At 42.2% G+C, this 20,070-nt stretch overlaps 2 protein-coding genes across 3 annotated transcripts in view; one reads left to right on the plus strand and one right to left on the minus strand.

Annotated features, from left to right (window-relative positions):
- Nucleotides 1–2,356, plus strand: part of LOC118323152 — a gene marked incomplete at its 5' end in the record, with an annotated part of 3,115 nt that extends 759 nt beyond the window's left edge. Inside the window, 1 exon segment of the mRNA XM_035655084.1 lies at nucleotides 1–2,356. Within this exon segment, the coding sequence (XP_035510977.1) occupies nucleotides 1–76 (76 nt within the window).
- A 6,484-nt stretch (nucleotides 2,357–8,840) lies between these two features.
- On the minus strand, nucleotides 8,841–17,898 carry LOC118322704 (septin-9-like). Of its 2 annotated transcripts, none has more exons than XM_035654456.1 (2): nucleotides 17,631–17,898; nucleotides 8,841–9,692 (listed from the first exon to the last, which is right to left on the minus strand). In XM_035654456.1, the coding sequence occupies exons 1-2, from the start codon at nucleotides 17,683–17,685 to the stop codon at nucleotides 8,878–8,880; spliced, it is 870 nt and encodes a 289-aa protein (XP_035510349.1). In that variant the 5' UTR covers nucleotides 17,686–17,898; the 3' UTR covers nucleotides 8,841–8,877. The 2 variants fall into 2 exon arrangements, with proteins under 2 accessions (XP_035510349.1, XP_035510350.1); XM_035654457.1 differs by lacking the exon at nucleotides 17,631–17,898 and adding an exon at nucleotides 10,327–10,375.
- Nucleotides 17,899–20,070: the final 2,172 nt, after the last annotated feature.

Here is a 20,070-nt window from a genome sequence, read left to right on the forward strand (position 1 = left end):
GCTTTGTTTTGCCTTTGTATGTATTGTTATTGTGCTGTTGTTTGCTATAGTAGCTTTTAATCTCCCTAAGGTGTAAGCCTGTAAGGGGTTATGAGTTTGGTCACGTGTGTATGTGTGTATCTGTCTGCAGCTAATCTCACATACCACTGGACCAATCAGCCTCATATTTTTTATGCACATTTATGACCACTCAGGATTGATGATTCACAATTTTTGAAAAACCATAAAAAACTCATTTTATTGCCTGCTCTGTTTTATGCCGACTGCCGCTCCCTAGTTGTGCCTCCAAACCTGAAACCCATAGAAAGATGGTCCCATCTATAACCAGAGCCTCTGCAGATTAATTCCAGTCCTGAAATGTTATGATCCATTAAAGTCTGACACTGTACCTCACTGGCCGCTCTTATGGTCACCACTATCCATCTGCACGGTCATCATATTGGAGAGCTACTAAAAAACACTACATGGTGTATTGAGAGATGCAGACTTTCCTACAAAATCACGTTACTCATTTAATTCTGCACTGCTTTTAGTGAAATTTGGTTTGTGATCAACATTAGAAACTGAACATGACACTGGTTACTAGTTGGAATTAAATTCAGTTACTGGGAGCCGATGTACTCAGCTCTATGGCAAAAGAGTAACCTTGTGAATAGCCACAACTTCCGCTGGAACACACAGGGGCCGATCTATGAATAGGCAACGTCAAACAGCAGTTTCTATATTTACTAACCTGCCTGGTTGCTTGTAATGTTCAAAATAAATAATGTTATAAACAGCTATGTTAAATTTAGCAGTATATACCCAGTTTATTGTTTCCGTATTAAGTTATACAGTTATGCAAACCCTGGATGTTCAGTTACAATACCATTACACTATTATATTAAAGAAAACTAAGACTATATTATAAAAAAACGTCATTAAAAACTTTGCATACATCTATATAAGACCAGCACTATACTATACAAACAAAATGTGTTTTTATGAGTTGTATTTGGCAGTTGTGGTGGCATTGAGGTAGGTGCTTTACATACGAGCTTTTGCCTGGCAGAGATCTGCACTCTGAGAGAACTCTTCTAGTTTGTAAATGTTGTACAGTTAAGATTGAAATACAGGCTCCGTATAATATGCTTGTGATTAAGGGTGAAATATTTTAAACCACCCATCTCAAACTGTGTGCTATGAAGGGCTATTTTTTATTCTACAATCACATGAAAGGAAGAGAGAAAGAGTTTATCATACTATTGAGATCTCTGAACTATTAAACAGGATGGAAATATCACCCATTACGGATGGGAAAATATTATTTTATAAACACTTTATTCAGACTGTAGGACCAGAGTAATCAGTGATCCGCATATGTTCCCAGACAGAGGAGGAGGTAATCAGTAAATTAAGGTGGTGTAATGTTTGCTTGGACTGAAAACCTGCAGACTTTGACCTTTTTGAATATCACACCGTTTGAAACATCTGCAGTAAATAACAACATTTGGAAAGACTTTACCTGTCTGGAAAAATTACAAAAACATCATAAAAGATCAAAATCAAGATGACAGTTTTAAATGTTATAACAATAAGGAGGTCTAAAGGGTTGTATTTCACCAAAAACACATCTGGACATCATGTTGAGCTTTTTATAGGTCTATTTACAAAATTGCTGTTTGAAATGTATCTTTATTTGCAAAGCTTTGGGAAAATGGCTTTCATTGTATATGATAATGCATTGCTTTGACATGGTAATAAAGTGCCAGGCTTCATTTAAGCAACAGTGTCTAATCTACAGTAATAGTAGTGACTCACTGCCAATTCATCCTGTGTCTGCTAGAGATGAAGAGAATGGAAATTGCTCTGATGTAAAACAAATAAGACAGATGAAAGGCTCTATGGTCAGACAAGGATAAACTTCACTGACAATGGATTATCTTTTTAAAAAACAGGAGTGGATTTTTCTTGTGATTTTGTTTTGTTTGTTTGTTTCTGGCGTATTGAATATTGTGTTTATTAAACTACAATGTGTCAGCCATACTCATGTCAGTGTTTTTATTTTAAGTTCAAGAGAAATAGATGAGCACAAGTTAGATCATCATGAAGATCAACTTCAACTATTCCTTGTTCTACAGGCACAGTAGATCGAATTAAGCATACTATAGTGTTATGAGCTTTGAAGAACAAATTAGTATTGGTCCCAAATTTTATTTTACTGCTTATATTTTGACAATTGTTGAACCTGCATTTTCTGACGTAGTATTAATCATAAATGTCTTAAAAAGGGCGTCACCAGAATTTCTACAAAGACTTAAAATGGATGAAAATATCATCTCTTACAGATGGGAAAATATTGGATAAGTCAGTATTAAACTTCTGGTTTATTTTTGTATGATTTTTATGCACCAATGCACCAAGGCAAATTCCTTGTATGTGTAAAAACTTACTTGGCAATAAACCCGATTCTGATTCCGATTCCGATTCCGGTGACCCAGTGATGAAAAACCACTTCGTCCTTGGTTCAAAGCTGGAGAACTTTTGTCTCAGGTCATCCTCGTCTCGCAACCCATTTGTCCTGTTGTCAATTTCTGACACACTCCAGTCCCGAATATAAAAACAGAAGTTTGTTTCATGCAAACAGCTGTATTGTCAAACTTCCTGAAACAACCAGCAACTACACCAGGAAGTTTCAGCAGTTTCATTTTTAAAGAAACGATAACTGCGTGCGCTCACACAAACACACAGACCAGAAACCTGACTGCAGCAGATTAAAGAAGGTAAACTCTCCTTTTTTCTGGTCGCTAGTTTTGAATTTACCATGACGCCGTTTCACATGAATGGTGAAGACTTATTTCTAAGTGTTGTCTACTTATTATCCCTCCAATGCAATTTAACAAGGAAACACTGCTCTGATGTATTTCGTAGTAAAAAGACTAACTTTGGAGGATATTTATTCTGATTAACTCAGGCTGCTGATATTAACTTCAGACGAACTTTGGAATACATTTTTGCTCAGAATGACGACTTTGGTTTTTGTCCCTCATCTCTTGTAACGTGTGGATGGAGAATGTACAGTATGTACGAATAATGCTGGCAATATTTTTTTTAAATATGTATACAGGATGATGAAGATGTCAGGAAGAGTTTGCCACGAAGTTGCTTTGTGTAGGCCTTCTGTTCCTTGTTCCTGAACTCTTGTGTCAGCGGTGACGAGGCTCAAATCAATCAGTGATTTTTTTGAAGAAAAATCAACTTTTCGGTCCCATCGTTTGCCCAAACACAGTCTTGATTTCTGGCTCCACTTGGTTTGCCAACGCAGTTAAACATGGACAAAAACAATTTTTCATAAGACTGACCTTTGAACCCGAACGTGGGAAGACTATGGATTCAAACTCATTACGGCAACTATGAGGGGCTACTGGACCCACTGCCTCATGGATACCGGTACTTCACTATTGGAAATCTCTATCAAGAGACGTCCATGCAACTTCCAGCTTATGTTGCCAATCCCCAGAGGGAGTATTCGGGAGAAAACAGGGACAGGATCATAATTAGAGTCCAGGAGCAGAACACAGGACGTGGAGGTTTGCAGATAGACCAAGTGTATATCACACAGCATTATGACACTTCTGAACATCAGGGGACCCCTTATGATCCAGATCACACCTACCAGATCACTCCTAACCTCTTAAGACAGATCAGAGCGTTTTCACTGAGTGAAAACCAACGGCCGCTGCTGACTCTCAGAAACCGCTTTGGAAGTAGCGCCGACCTTTCCTCCATCACAAACACATGGGGTAACCTTGCTTGCCTTGGACTGCTGTTGTTTATTGTGATCGAGGAGAAGTACTCCTCTAACCAACGCAACAACAGACCGGAAAACAACAACAGACCGAAAAACAACAAACCAAAAAACAACAGACCGAAAAACAACTACAGACCAGAAAACAACTACAGACCAGAAAACTATTACAGACCAGAAACCTACTACAGACCAGCAATTAACAGCAGACCAGAAAACAGACCATGTCAATGCAGTCTTTGTTGTGTGGCCAAGTACTGTTTCATAATATTTATTTTGTTGTTAATTATCTTTTTGGCCGTTTATTTTTCAATCCTTCACAAGAAATGAGAGAGAGTAATGTTCCCAGATATTGTCTGAACCAAGGTGTGATGGTGCAGCTTTGTAGAACAACGAGGACCATGAGACCAGCACAACTTGTAAGTCAACTGGGAACACTGAAGCGACTTCAGATTTTGGCACTGAAAACAAAACATTCAATGAAAAAGGAAACACTGGAATTGAAACATGTATTCAGAAAGGTGTGCATTTTAGGCACAAAATAATCCAAACTTCCAACAGGAATGAGTCCAATACCCTCCTTTTTGACCATGTGATTACAATCTTATTTCATCCTGATGTATTTTGCATTCTGATGAGTTTCTCAAAGACAATCAAAGGCTTTTCTTCACGTCACGTTTATTTTGTACGCTGACAGTTCCTATTGTGTTCTGTGTTTATGATAATGTGTCAGATTGTATTTTAAAGTTGGATGAGCACGAGTTTGATGTACAAAATAAAAGATAAAGACCAGCGAGTGTCAGTGTTTTTAAACAGCATGTATGCCTCATGCAAAAAACACACACCCACACACACACACACACACACACACACACATTAACAATTTATCAGACCATTTCCATCCCTTGTGACATGCACAAGTTCTTATTTGTAGCCAAGTCCCAGGCAGGCCTATCAAAAGGCCTTTATGTTTGTGTGAAAGAGACGAACACTGTTTTAATGTGGTGAAACTAGGATAGCGCTCAGCAGGCCAGCACAAGACTCAGCAGATCATAAGATAATGAGTCATCATCAAAAACTGGTGCAGGCTCAACTTTAAGAAAATACTAATACAGTCAAAGATTGATGCCGGTCAGAGCCAACTGTTAATGACAGACAGGCGCTGTTTAAAAGCTGACACATTCAATGTATGCACACCATTTCACCAACAATGTGTATACATGTTCTGTTTGAGAACGAGGAACGGCAGAAAACATCTTATTCCTGTCACGAAATAGAGATACAGAGCCGGACATGTTTCGTTTTGTTTTTTCATGTTGGTGAATTTCCTTAATCAAAACGTAAACTCAGTGTCAGTCGGTATTATTTGAAAACATAATAAATAATAGTAAAATCAAAATGACGACCATCACAAGCCAATGTTTGTTTTGTCTAACAAACAGTCCAACATATAAAAGATTAAAATGATTAAAATGATATACAACGCAGAAAATCATCACATTTTAGTCACTGGAACCAGAGACTATTCAGCGTTTGGCACTAAAACCTACAATTAATCTTTTTCAAAATTGTTGCTAAATAACATTTTTACTACACGGCATGACAGAAATTCATCTTTTTACCTTCTTCTCGCGCACAACAAACGACACAATGCTGCACTCAAAGATTAGAGCAATGAGTCAACAGCTTATTCAATAAAAGAGACAAGAAATCAACTATGATAAATAACTATATCAACTGTAAACAGCCTTTTTTATGCTCTAAGATATAAGAGATCTGAGAGAAGAATCAATCATTGTGCGTCGCCAAGATACAGCACAACTTCGGAAAGTCAAAACATCTGCAATCATTTGCTCTATGGCCTAAGCGAACGTGCATGAATCAACAGAAACACCTAAAAATACACAAGATAAATAAAACAGCAGTGTACAGAATGAATGAATGTGTGTGTCTGTAAACATGAGATCACATCCTGTTGAAAGGCCACAAGACTGGATACAGCTGCTCATCATTATACTCGACAAACCAACCGAAACTGAGCATGTCATTACGGCACCTTGTACTCTGCAGCCGCCACCAAAACAACCAGCTTATCGCTTATCGGCACGTTCATCCGTCACCCTCCCCAGGGCCAGAAACTCTGCGTGAGCGGCAACGTGTACACACGAGCGCAGACACACACACACGCACACACACCGAGAGCCCAGAGACGGTAGATCCCAGTTAAGAATCACAAGCCCTCAAGCAATAATCTAATGGGCCACACAAAAAGTCCCACCGGATACAGCGCTGACACAAAAGTAAACAAAAAAAAGATGCAAACTGAAGACATTCTCAGTTTGTCCTCCTAAAAAAAAAAAAAGAAAAAAACACCCAACGTGTTTTATGTAAAATAACCTACTTAAAAAAGGATTTGTGCTGAATCTGCGCTGTGTGCTACTTGTTGAGGAAATGGAAAGTAAATTGTCAGTTTCGGGCAATGTCGTTCAAAGCGCTGTGGTGCTGTCGGGTTGCAGTTTTAAGCGGCTCCAATGACTGGAGGGTTAAAGCCCTGGGCTTCTCTCAATTTTTTGTTTTCTGCCCTGGGCGGACCAACTTTACAGGAAATGATCTCCTCTCCTGCTCTCTCTCCATTTTTCCTTCCTCTTCCCTTCTGTCCACTGACCCTCCTCCGTTTCCCTCCCTCTCTCTCCACCTCCTCCCCGCTCCTCGCTTCTTCCCAAGCTTCTTAAAACCAGGGCCTCCCTCCCCTCCCACCACACGCGGCATGAGCAGGAAGGTGGTAATGTGAGCCGAACGTGGCAGAAGTTGAGACTTAACCGTCCCACTCTGCCTTGCTCGCTTCCCTCCTACTGTCACACGATGCCACATTTCACATATTCAACATGTGAGGAAATATCCTCAGCAAGAGGCAGAAATAAAACGTAAATCCCTAGCTGTGTGCAAAGGAAGTGCAGTGGATACAGAGAGACACGGAGGGGCAACGCACGGCATAAAAACTGGAAATTGGAGGCTTTCTATTTTTATGTTTTATGACCTCCAGATTTGGAATGTATCACCTCCCAGCCGCCTACGCCTGGATACTACTCGAACCCATGAGCACAGCTGTCTCCAGATAACACTGCTACACACACACACACATACCATACACATACCAGTGTGAAGATGAGCTGTACTAATAGGATAAGGGTTAAGGAAGGAAACACCACAAGTAACCTGCAAGTTTAGTGGGGATTTTGAAGCCAGTGCATACCAAACAAAGCATAAATAAAGACACATTTGCCCACAGCAACCAGAACCGGTTCCAAGCTCAAACTCTATTGAAGAATACTTTTGAATTAAACACAATGAAAAGATAAAGCACGCCGCTGAAAACTATAACCTATGCTCATAATTACCAGCTTTGCAAGTGCAGTTATACTTAACCAAAAATAAAAAATAAAAAAAGCTAATGGACCCTGGAGGCTGCAGTTCATTACACTCCACGGTAGCAAAGAAACATATGAAATAAACACACTGAAAATGTAATGTAAAACTAATTCAGCTAAAGACACAGTTTAATCTGGGCGTGGCGCTAAAAGAGAGGTCATGGGGTCACCTTAAATATCCGGTTTCTTCCTCTGAGGATGAGTTTAGTTTCATAAGACACCTTGGCGTACAGCAAAGGTGTTGTTCTGTAGCTAGGATAGCCCAGATAGTGGTGTTCTGATGGAGACCAGGGAGTGAGTTTAAGTACTGGGAAAACTTTAGGAATATCCAAACTAAATGTCATGGCAGTTTTGTAAGAGGTAACTTAAGGATGCCTCGACTCTCCATCGACCCTGCCATCATAATGCCCTGCTAGATTTGAGGCAAGTAAAGAAAACTCTCCCTGTCAAATCATTCAAGGCTTTTTTTGTGGGACGGCTGGATTAAACTGGATTCAAGGGCCTTTTCCTTCCACTCCTGACCCGGTCTGCCTAAGAACAGAACACCAGAACAATGACTCACCAGAATGCAGTATATTACCACAGTTATGGCTTCTTTCTTGATGTTGCGCCTCAGTCAAACCAATACTTATGGCGCAAGCTACTACAAAAACATCTGATACTCCGTTTGAGCTTGGCATCATCTCCGTACCACATGTCTGGGAGCTTAGTCAGCAGTAGCTCAAAGGTCAAATCGAACTGCATTGTCTCGACAAGGATATATTTTGTTATTATTATATCATGTTAATAAAATAATAAGTATAGTAGTGATTACAAAAGTGCTACAAAAGTCCTCTAAGCAACGAATACACACAAAAGTTCAAAAACATCCGCAGCTACCAAACTTGCTCACTAGCGTCTTAATAATAACTTATTAAATGTACAATCAATGAAATCAAAGCTCCCATTTAGAAATGAGAACATGCACCTACTGCATATTCAACACACACACAAAAAGATTTTAACCAGTGGCTGATTCGAGTTCCGAGTGAGCTGGGTTGTTTTAACTGCTGTCCTGAGAGCGGCCCTGTGATTCTCATCATCAACCTCCCTGACCTACATTCACAGTTAGTCTAGACTGACAAGCTCTCACTGGTACGGTTACTTCACAGCTGCCCCGCTGGTGGAATAAAAACAGCAGAAACGCTGAATAAACACAAAATAAAAATCAGTATAGGTTCAAATGTGTGTCCTACTGAATTACAGAGCGCCGCGTCATTATCAAATTCAACGCGAATTTGACAGCGTTCAGTGCGAGGCTGAGATTAGACTGTGGTTTTAGAAACAGGACACATATATTGTACGTGAATCAAGGTAGATGTTTGATTGTGTGTGTGTGCATACACGTCTGCAACAAGACTGTGAGAGTCGGTTGCAAGATTAAGTCAAAAGGAAACGGCCGTAAACATAAAAAGGAGAACCTGAGCAGCGACATGGAAAAACAATGATCAGATGATTTCATCACAGTGTAATTGCTCTCCAACTGTTGCAAGTCATTGGATTTAGAAAGACAAGTCATGCTGAAACCAGATACAACTCAAATGAGGACATACACACAAGCACTCGTGGGTTAACTCCTCCTAGGGCGGTTCACTCCGATGAAGATAGTTCACCCTGGGAAACTTATTTTACACATACAAGAGTCAGTTTAGAAAACAGGGCACTGAGCAGGTACTCACTGTTTGTGGGCCGGGCTGTGGGCGGCGGCTCTGTGACGGGGGACTGCACCCTCTCCACCCTTGGCTCTGCCAGGGAAGGCAGGGGGGCACTAGGGGCAGGAGGTGGGTGGTTGTTGTTCTCCACTGCACTGCCTGCCACCAAACCATCTGGCTGTCTGAAGACCGGCATCTCAGGCCTCCTGGGGGCCCCCTCAACTGGGCCGAGGATCGGGGATGGGGGCTCTGCTCTTCTCTGAGGGGGCTCAGGGATCCTTGAGACTGGCGCCGAGGACAGCTGGGCATCCATCCTCCTGGGAGGGGCGGGGGGCTCACTGGGCCGCGTCACGCTCAGCTCTGCCCGCCTGTTCGTGGAGCTGGAGACGGAGTTGGAGGAGCTGTCCAGGGGAGTACTCCGAGTGCTCAGGCTGACCTCGGGTCGCTTGAGGCCAAAGCGGGCGATGCCAGCACTGGGCGAGTTGTCGATCTGCTTCGAGGAGACCTCAATAGAAATTTCTGTGCGGCGGGAAGAGGCTGTGTCAGGGTTCCGACCCCCTGATAACTCAACGCGCCTCATGCCGGTCTTTGGGGAACGTGGGTTGGAGGACTCGGAGGGGGAAGATCTGGTGGAGGAGTAGTCGGAGTTGCGGGAGCTCAGGTCGAAGCTGCGCTGGCTGGACGTGGAGGAGGTGGATGAGCGGAGGGGGTTAGTGGTCCGACGAGACAGGGGAGAAGGGTGTGTGGACGAATCCGTCTCCTCCACCTCGAACGACCGTTTCAGCGCTGGAAAACACAGAGCGTTTGTGGTTAGACATGACACAGATGAACCTCTGAGCCCATACAGATGCTGGCTGGAGTCACAGCACCAGCAGCTGTATGATATTTAACTTTATTCATTATTAAAACATCTCCTGGTTATTATGCAAGAGAAGAAGAGAACAAATCAGATAACATCAAGGCCTGAAGCGGCGATAATTCTCATGACTTTTTCATTCAGTGGTGGCATTGTACAGTTTGTTTTGGATCAGACAGAAACTCACTGCTGCTCCGTAAAAACACTGCAGCAACTTAAACTTCACAGAGAGCGCTTCTTCAGAAAGTTGGTGCAACCATTTATTTTTGTATCAAAGGAGGAAGATAACACCTGCTTGATTTGAAGTAAAAAAAACAACTAATTGTTGACTAACTGTTTGTGCAGGACCAAATATACTATAACTCGAGCTGAGGAGCAGTCAGCAGTGCAACAGGTAGCGATACCACGCTGGGGACCAATGAAATGTCGGTATAAAAATGGCTCAGTGTCTGCATACAACCACATTTCACCACAACGAGCATCGACACTTTAAGTATGGTTGCAGTTATCTTTTTTTAACACACTGCTGCAGCCTCCCAAAATGAACTCCACTGTCGCTCTTACCAGATTTCACACGCTTCACGTATCTCGACAGCATGATGTTTGTGATTAAAAACCCAGCCGGTGAAAATATTCCTTTATTCCCACCAAGCAGGTTTTAATACCGTTGTCAGGTACAAACACACATCTGCACTGAAACCGTCTCTGTTAAATCCTCTGGCTGAAGGCTTTATCAAAGTACACGGACATCTTCTTGACATCTCGCGCACCTGTTGACATGACGACTATCCGACTGACCACGCCTCGCGAGCGCTCTAATTGACCGCGTGACCCATGAACATAATATAATTATACTTACATAATTGATTTTTAAACAAGGAAATTAAAACATGTGTCCTGTAACCTCGCTGGTTTTATAGTAGAATTCTTCTTTTAAAGCAAATATATCTTAAAATAGCCTTTTTCTGTTTTTATAGCATCTATTTCTATTTTATTTTTTATACTCAGGCAACTATTTGGCTTTGTGTGTGGTTAATTATGCGGCCGATTTTCAGATGATTACTCTTAAAAAATTAAAAACAGCAGATTAAAGTTAATACATAACATTCTTTTTTTTTTAAATAATTATATTGCTTTAAATTGGTAGCAGCTGCACATTTCTTTCATTTTAAGTGTCTGAAAAGTCACTCCAAACATTTTATCCGACCCTTTCCCACACAAACCAGCTCTCTCCTTTCATACCAGTTTAATGTGCCAATATTCCATCACCAGCCTTTTTGTTTTAGTTGTTGTTGTTTGATAGTTTTTTTCTTTTTCTCAGGCCTCGTAAGCCCCCATGTCAAATGTGAGAGTGACACCTGGCTCGCCTCAGCTCGGCCCAGAGACCGGAGCAGCTACAAACCCTAGAGCAACCCGGCCTCTGTCCCAGATAAACACCCAAGCCTGCGCAGGCTTCTGGCCTGCTTCACGACTGACGGGCCAAAGCACCAGCATGGTAAAAGACCCTCTTCCTGGAACTCAGTTGTTTTCACATCCTGAATTATGTTTCAGCAGGTTTTAGTGTCTGATATCAGAGGATCTGCAGAGAAGCAGGCAGCTCAGTATCCACTGAGTGCAATGTGAAATACTGCTTTAATTTGGTGACATCGATTATACATGTAGAAAACAGCGGGTCAGTTCTTGTTAGCATCACTTGCTGTTAATGTTTCTTCAGTGTGGTTATGGCAGTAACAAGTCAACAATACCACTGTATCCCACACTGTCTGAGCTCACATTCACTTTAACGACATACTGATTAATCAATATGACATGTGCCATCTATACCATTGCACTTTTTCCCTTTGTGTGTTGGACCCTTGTGTAATGTGTCCTCAAATGTTTGCCATGTCCTCAGTAAATCCTCTGAAAGACATAAAACCATAAACATAAATTCCTGCGCGTTAACTGCATGTGGCAGTTTTGGCACTTCTTCATTACACCGTTGAATGATACAATGAGAGACAATGACAAAAACATTGTGACTTAGATATAAAAATCTGATTGTATATGCACGTCGTATGCATCACAGATCGCTTCATCTCCGACAATAAGCTCTTTGTGTTGCTCACATGGAAAAAATGTAATTTTATTTGAGAAAGTTTTCCTGGAAGACAGGGTTGTCAGTGTGCTCTGTTCCTCTTTAAGTATATAAGCAAAGAAACGACACACTAGTCACATTGAAGTTATATGTAAAATTCATTGGATGCAGTGTTAAAGCCTTGAAATATCTTAAGGATGATACTTAAGGACAGGAAATGAACCACTAATGGAGGTAATTTGCTGTAGCCATCCCTCCATCCAGCCTTTAATGAACATTACTTGCACTGTGTGATGCTCAGCCCTTAAGGGCAAAAGCTTGAGCTGTGAAAGTAAGCAGCAAAAGCTTATTCAAAGTGCCACAGACCACTTAAAACTGTGTTTGACTGTGATTTTGATATAATGACCTGTTTGCCTAGAATTGTGCTAACTGTGTGGTATGTGCCTGCTCTGTGGTGACACAAGAGCCCAGCACAGTGAGGTCCTCACAGACACAGTGGAGACAGCGGCCCTGTCAGTTATACTTCTATCTCTCTCTGTATGTGTGTGTGTTTAAATACAGCTGTAGAGTAAAGCAAACACAGCCTGGTCTGCCCTAGTTGGAGCCAAACTCTCTGCCTGTGTTAACGTCTTACTACAGTGCATCCTGGGATCTGTGTATGCGTGTGTGTATGAATGAAGGTAGATGGGGAGGTCACACATTAATGTCTCCCTCTTTGTGTATTTATGCGACAATGATGGCACCATTACTTCACCTGTATGTTTATGTTTGACTACGTACAGTAGTGTGTTTGTGTTTCAATGGCTCTGTGTGTGTGTGTGTGTGTGTGTGTGTGTAGGTTTTTTCAGGGTCATAGCTGTATGAGTGTGTGTGTGTGATATCAAGGACCATTTGATGTCCCCAAGCTGCTGTATGCTGCTGTTCCTCTGAGGCCACAGCAGTGATCACAGCCTTTTCAACCACGATAGTAAGATAATACTAATGAGCATGTGAACCGCTCTCTCTCTCTCTCTCTCTCTCTCCTGAAAGTGAAGCAAAATCTGCTTTGAAGAGTTTTGAACCCCATTCAATTTTGGACTTCATTCTCAGTGATATACCGTGAACTTGCTGGCGGACAGAACCGCCAAATAAGGAAAACATAGCAGCCAAGCGTGGTGTTTTTCAACTAACACACGTTTAAATGTGGTTAAACTGCCAGAAAATCATATGATGATGCTATTCTGTTCTTCAGTGTAGCATGTAAGGTTACTGGATGAGCACCACATCGACATTCTCTATGCCTCTCTGAGCATGACAGTAGATGAGTCGGATGGGTCAACAAGTACTACCTTTTGTCTTCAGTTGTTGAGGGAAACTGAGGATCACTACAGTATAAGCGACTGCTAACTAAACTTCCAAGAGCTACATAGTACAAACTGCAACTACTGTCACAATCAGCCATCATACAGTTGCTATACTTAATATTATAAATGTCAAGTTCTAATCTGTAAGATTTTAATAAAATTAAATCTTGTTTCTGATACTTGGTCTGCATTTTTTAAAGCCATTCAATGTATTTTAAAGTTGTAATTACTCCTCAATATAGTGAAGATCACCATTCGGCTGGGTCAAATTGCCTTCACGCATGGTTTCCCAGGAAACAGGGCATGCATGTGAAACAGATGTACTGTTTGTAATTTTCATTTCATCACAATCAGCCTCACTGTTTACTGTTCACTCTCCCACAACCTTATCAGAGCTCTGTTAGTTTACTGCTAATGCAAACTGGCAAAACACAGGACGGCTTTTATTGTGAAGCAGTCACAGTAAACGCAATGAGTTTGTCACTGAGGTGATCATGCCTGAAACCAACCAAGACAACGGTCGTTATTTTGCCTGTGGATGTAAAATCTTTTCCAAATATTTAAATAAGTAGCAGTCAAAGTGAGCAGCAGTCAGCTCGACAAGGTGACCCACAAGAAGGCTTGGGGAGTAACGGATAACGTGTGAGCTGAGTTATGTAATCAGGATACAAAAAAGGTAACTGTAATCTATTACAGTTACAGAAAAAAAAATTGTCTATCTATTTGAATTGTCTTGCATCGATACTTCTTACTGACATTTCTCTCTTGCTTATATTTACATATTTTGTGTTGGCTGAGCTAATCGAAAGTAACCCGAAAGTAACCCTCCCAACCCTGACTGTTTGTTTGGCTGCACTGTACACAGATATAGCTGCTCAATGACTATATGCTTCAGTATTACACCGGACTTGCTGTTACCGTGGTAACCACGGGTGTCGACAAATCAACCAGCACTGGGAAAAACTTTACAATAAGGCCAGTTTGACGCTCACAAATGAAGTCACTCATGCTCCTACGCTTTCTGAGAAAAGACTCTGCAGTTTACCACAGTGGCCTAAAAAGGTTCTGCATGTCAAAATGTGCTTGGCCCTTAAATATAGCCTCAAAGCCCAACCCTCCCTTTCTGGAAGTGTCTGTTACAGTTGTCAAACGCTCTTTCCATTCCTTGTAGGAAAGAAAAACCCACACTTTCTTCTCAATGTACAAAAGAAAATCTTTCATCACAGGCTAGTTGTTTTTAGCCATAGCATGGTGCCTGTTGATAACTCTGGGGTCTTGCTTGGGCTCGGCATTGGTGCAGGTTTCGCTCACCGTGTCCAGCAGGGAAGAAAAACAGCAAGGAGTAACTCTGAAGCCTAACAAAGACCTGCTGTGTTCACTATACCTCAGAGTGACCCTCGGTGCTGCCATCATTAGCAGGAAACTCATCCTAGCTGGTGAGTCGCACAGAGCGTCCTGATAGTGCTGATAAGGACGGAGACTCCTGAGGATGGCTATCGTCAGCCTCTGTCAGAAGACACTTCCTTCCTCTAACACACGCGCTCTATCAATGAGACTCCTCATGCCATTTTGTCACAAGGGTGAGCTTTAATGGTTGGGATCAATAGCACATTAACCCTATTCTTCTGTTCTATGACATAGTACTAATACTTAATAGCCCAGTTTCAGTGCATTAAGGGAACCAACTAACTAACCAACTAAACCCAAACCACAGCAGCAGTTCTTTATAATAATTTTAAAGGCGTTTGAGATCCTACCATGAATTCCCTCAACAAATTTCCACCATAAATCAGGTTTGTCCCCTAATTTACAAATTTAAATGTCTCATGTGGCCTTTTTTATCTATTATAATAATTAAAAAACACTTAGAATGAATGAACATGAGTGAACAATACCAAGCAGCTCTAAATAGGACCATGAAGGTGTTATCTATCTATAATCCTCAATACTTTCTATTTTATTTATCCGAGCATCAACACCTCACATTCTTACCTAGTGATTAACACTTAACTTTATCCCATCATTGAGTGTCAAGACTTGTGTTGTTTGTGATGGGTAGTTAAGATGTAAAGAGAGGCCTGGCTGAGCTTAGATCCACTCCTCCACTGCCTACCTCCACATTTTCACCCACCACAGAAATCTACTCCTGTGGAATTTCCTCTCACTGGACCAGTGAATGCCCTTAACATGCAGACATGCAGAGAGAAAGAGAGGGAAAGAGAACCGATGCTTGAACTAGGAATCAACATAAACCATATATCTGGTTCTTTTGTGGTTCACTGGATACAGAACTACTTAATGTCTCACAAATACAGATATTTAAATTTTTCGAGAAGGAAGCACAAGGGGCTTCTTTGAAGGAGCTGTAAAAAACGACACTTTGAAAGTGTGTGGGTGTTTCCCAGTGGCCCGGTCAATGATCTGTGCCGGTTTGTGAGCATGAAGTCACAGCTTAGGTCATCAACCTCAAGGGCAAGAAAAATCCTGTCTTCTGTGTCTCTCAGCTCACTGGCGTCATGAGCTGAGGTCCGTGACACAGTGACATGGCAAAAACACACATTGTTAACGCACTGAAAAGACTTACTCCTGCTACTTCCATTCACAAATTTACTGTGACAAAAACACCACACACTTATATTTCACATAGTGCACAAATTGTTACAATAACTTTAACTAGAATAAGAGAGAGAGCATGTATTTTTGCTGATCAGCAGTGTGACAGTAACACAAGAAGAGAACACTATAATACCCACTATACAACAATATCAAAAGTTTGCTAACTTTGGCCATCATAAGCTACTAGTCATACCAGACCAAGTAAGGCTGTAGCAGCAGAAACCCGTGAGTGTTCTGCACCAATAAAGGGTGTGTTTTATTGCTTCTAAATTCAACTTTTCATCTGTAAAAAGAAAGACTTGTGTTATTTCTTCTCTAAGATTAGCTGTCATGAAAGCTAGTTAACTGAAAAGTAACAACAACTTCTGGAGGATGTCTCTTAGGGACATGTACTTGTACTAAGACATAAAGGACACAGCGAAAAAGGTGGCGTCCATGTTTTCTTTATAATAATGTTTTTACAGATTATAGGAGGAAAGGGTTTCAAAGCAAATTTAAATAGAGCATCCTCTTTATTGCATAGGAGTAATTTAATTGAATATAAGACATCCAATTTAGTGGAAATGGAGTTTTAAGATTTTAGAATTAGTTTTTTTTCGAAAGCACATGACAAAGCTACTCTCTCACTGGAAGACAAGTACTTAAAATGATTTACTTTCCAAACCTGATTCTTATCGACTTGCTGGCTCATGAGACCCACATCCCTGCCGTGTCTGTGCCATGCCGTACTCACTGAGCCACGCAGGGCCGTACATCATGGTGCATGGTGGTGACACCAAGGTATTACCACACACAAAGCCCAACCAGGGGCAACACACATCACTGACAATCACAACAGTAACCCATATGTTGGGGATGTCTGAATGCATGACTTTGAGCAACATGGTTAAAGCACACTTTTTGTTTCGGCCATGGTGCCTCTCCTTTCTGAATGCCACTTATCTTTCGGCTCTGTTGCACTGTGTAAGCCAGCACTTTAAAGGCCTAAAGACGGGGAGACAGGGAGCGGGAGGCAGAGAGATACGTACATACATACCACAAGCAAACTGGTGTTGACAGAGGAGCAGCTCCGGAAAAGTGCAGATGCGTTCCTAATGGCTATGTGTTCATGAGAGACAGGAGACAGATAGTCAGATAGACAGACAGTTTGGGGGAGAGGTGTCGGCCTGTCAACCCCCACCCATCCTCCTCGCCTTCCACCAGCAGCCAGCCCGAGGGGAGAGGGGCCGAGGATGGACGAGCTGCTGAGAGAGGAAAAGGGGGAAGCACAGCCGTGGGAGGAGGAGGTGGAGGAGGAAGAGGAGTGGGAGGAGAGGGATGACAGGGGGAATCTGTGTGCCAGGGGCAGAGAGATGAAAAGGAGGAGGAGAAGAGAGAACAGAGGGGGGAGGGGGGAGGTGTGCCAGGTGTTCCCCTCACAGCCGTGTGGTCAGTTGCTGTCTCCTCAACATACAGTATACGCACACACTCATATGGCGTCTCTATCCCGCTCTAAAGAATGCACTCTCTTTGACCCATCTCACACTACATGACATACATACATGACAGCCATAACAAACACACACTCATGCATCTAAAAAAAAAGTTATAGAGCAGTAAAAAGCAACACTTTTAGCACGATTTCCCTTTCAAAACACCACAGCTCACCGCAGATGTCAACGACCCCTTCACACTCCATTTTTTCCCCCAGATCCACTCTGTTCCAATCAAACATGTGGAAACTATCTGTAGTGTCCTCATGGCAGGGTTAAAGAGCGCCTCACTCCACAGAGTGACAAGAAGAAGAAAAAAGCAGTGGAGCAGCAGAGCTCAAGAGAAGAAAAAAAACTAACCTTCAAAGTCTGATATGATCCCTTCCAAGTGAGCGTTGACAGTGGAATCAGACATTTTGGGGAGCAAGTGTGTATGTGCGGGTGTGTATAGTGCGAGAGAGAGGGAGTAGGGTTCCCTTTCCCCAGCAAGGAAAAGTCTTCCTGGGGCGCAGTCCCGCTTTTAAACAAATCCCAAATTAGGAGCCCGTGGAAGAGAGAGAAGGGGAGGGGTAAAAAAAAAAAAAAACCAACACAAGATTTGAGCAGCTCACTGATCCAAACCCTCTCTCTATCTCTCCTCTCTTCCCTTAAAGCAGCAACTTATTTTTCTCTTCTCCTCCTTCTCAACTTCCAGAGCTTGGAATGAGCCAGCGATGACAACCCCCCACCCTCCCTCTCTCCCTCTCTCTCTCTCTCTCTCTCTCTCTTTCGAGCTCACTGTCTTCCCTCCCCCCCATTTCTCCTTCCCTCCTTTCCTCCCTCCCCTTCTGCAGCCGTCCTCTCAGACTGGTTCCTTTCTGTGAAAGCACTCATTTTTGACTGGGCTGGTCAAATTATACGCATGCTACATTCAGACACACTTCCTGTGGGCTCGATCACATGACTAACACACTATGGGCTACTGATGAAACACACAGAGTTACTTACTGTGTTGAAAATGCCAGCATCAGCATCCTATAAGCACACAAATCAGCGCAGTCACATTGGGAAAAGGCACATCTCCATTCAAACAAACATAAGGAGTGAAAAGTTACAGTAGATAAGTGAATAAATCCAGAGTGGAGACAGAATCATGGACTAATATGGTCAGGACGGGCTAAAGCAGGCGGTCAGTAGATCATCTGACATGCTTAGTCGCTCTGGAGGCAGACATCAATAAATAAGTAGCCTAATGACTTAATGACCATGTGAATGAGCCTCTGTGCGTGGGGGCGGAGGGGGAAGGGTGGACAAGGGCATTGGTCACGGGCCAACGGCGATGAACCACTCGCTGCTGTTGGCATCTTCACCGAAATTAACCATTTAGTTGTGATGAGACAGTACGCGCCAACAATAAGCGTAAAAGTAGTAGTGTGTGCGTGTTAGGAGACTGTAAATATCTACTGCTTTCAAAATAAGGGCAGCCCTATAAGACACTTGAGGCAAAAATTAGAAGATACATGAAATGAAAAATGCCTTTGCAGAGATTGTAGAAAGTAGAGATACAGATTAAATATGGGTTTAAGCTGTGATAAATGATTCAGGTTGTAACACAACAGAAAAAAACCCCTCAATAGTACAGTATAAAGTACTAAATAAAGTGTTTGGGCCTGAAATCCTGCATGTCTGGCAAACTTACCGCCAATTTGTTGCTTACATTGGAATCAAAGTGTGCGTTTTCTGTTGATTTAGGCATGTTTACCAATCGTAAACACAGATGTGCGCAAGTGCACAAACACACACTAACACACAGATTTAAAAAATAAATATGAGGCTTTACTGTACCAAAACCTGCAATCTGAGATAAATCTTATACCACATTCCCCCTGCCATTGAACCATGCACCATGAAGCAAGTATATAACCCACAAAATGTGTGAGAAAACTCTCTGATCGTCAGTGACTTTCTGGCTAACATGAAAACTGGACCTGTGCCTGGAATTCTTAAAAGTCAAGTCAAGTGAAAGGCGTAGCTAGCTGGGATGCCTGATTGTGAGGACACATCATTTACATCAAGTACAGTCTCAGTGAAGACAGCAGAGTTTTTAATCTTTGTTCAAAAGATGGTTTTCCTACGTGGCCCATCCAGAAATAAACACATTTTTATAGCATAAGAACATACTTCAAGTGTGTTTCCTTGAGGTATGAACCCCCACAATATTTGATTTCTCCAGCAGGGGTCAGCATTGCTCCTATAAATATAATGTGTCGCTACAGGCAACAGTGTTCGTGGTAGTAGTGTCACTAGCGTACAGTAATGTGATCTGGAAACAGATAAAGATGGAGACATGGGGAGAATCCTGCTCCGGACACACCCTTCAACCCACACAGTTTCTTCTGCCCAACATATGTGTGTCAGATTCCTCCACTCCCTGGCACACACTCATATTCAGACATACACTGAGCTACACACACACCACACACACACACACACACACACGACACACTACAACAAAAATGTGCACAGCAGAATGCATGCACAATACAACATGCACACGCAAACAATGCATCTCAGCCCAGCACCAACCCTTTCACTGAAACACACACACACAGACACACACACACAAAGCAAAGCAAAGCCCAACTTACCTGCCACTAGCATATCCTTGCAAGCCCGTCAGCAGCGGCCCCAGAGCAGCGCCTAATGCCAATCTGCTATACAACTGGTGCACCACTGGGAGAGCTTGAATGCTTTTCGTCGTGATCTGAAAGAAGCAACTATTTATACTGCATAGCAGTCATAGTGATGCATACGCAATGCG

Source organism: Morone saxatilis, unplaced genomic scaffold, assembly GCF_004916995.1.
Source record: "Morone saxatilis isolate NCDOM2014 unplaced genomic scaffold, NCSU_SB_2.0 Contig14, whole genome shotgun sequence".
Classification (NCBI taxonomy): Eukaryota; Metazoa; Chordata; class Actinopteri; family Moronidae; genus Morone; species Morone saxatilis.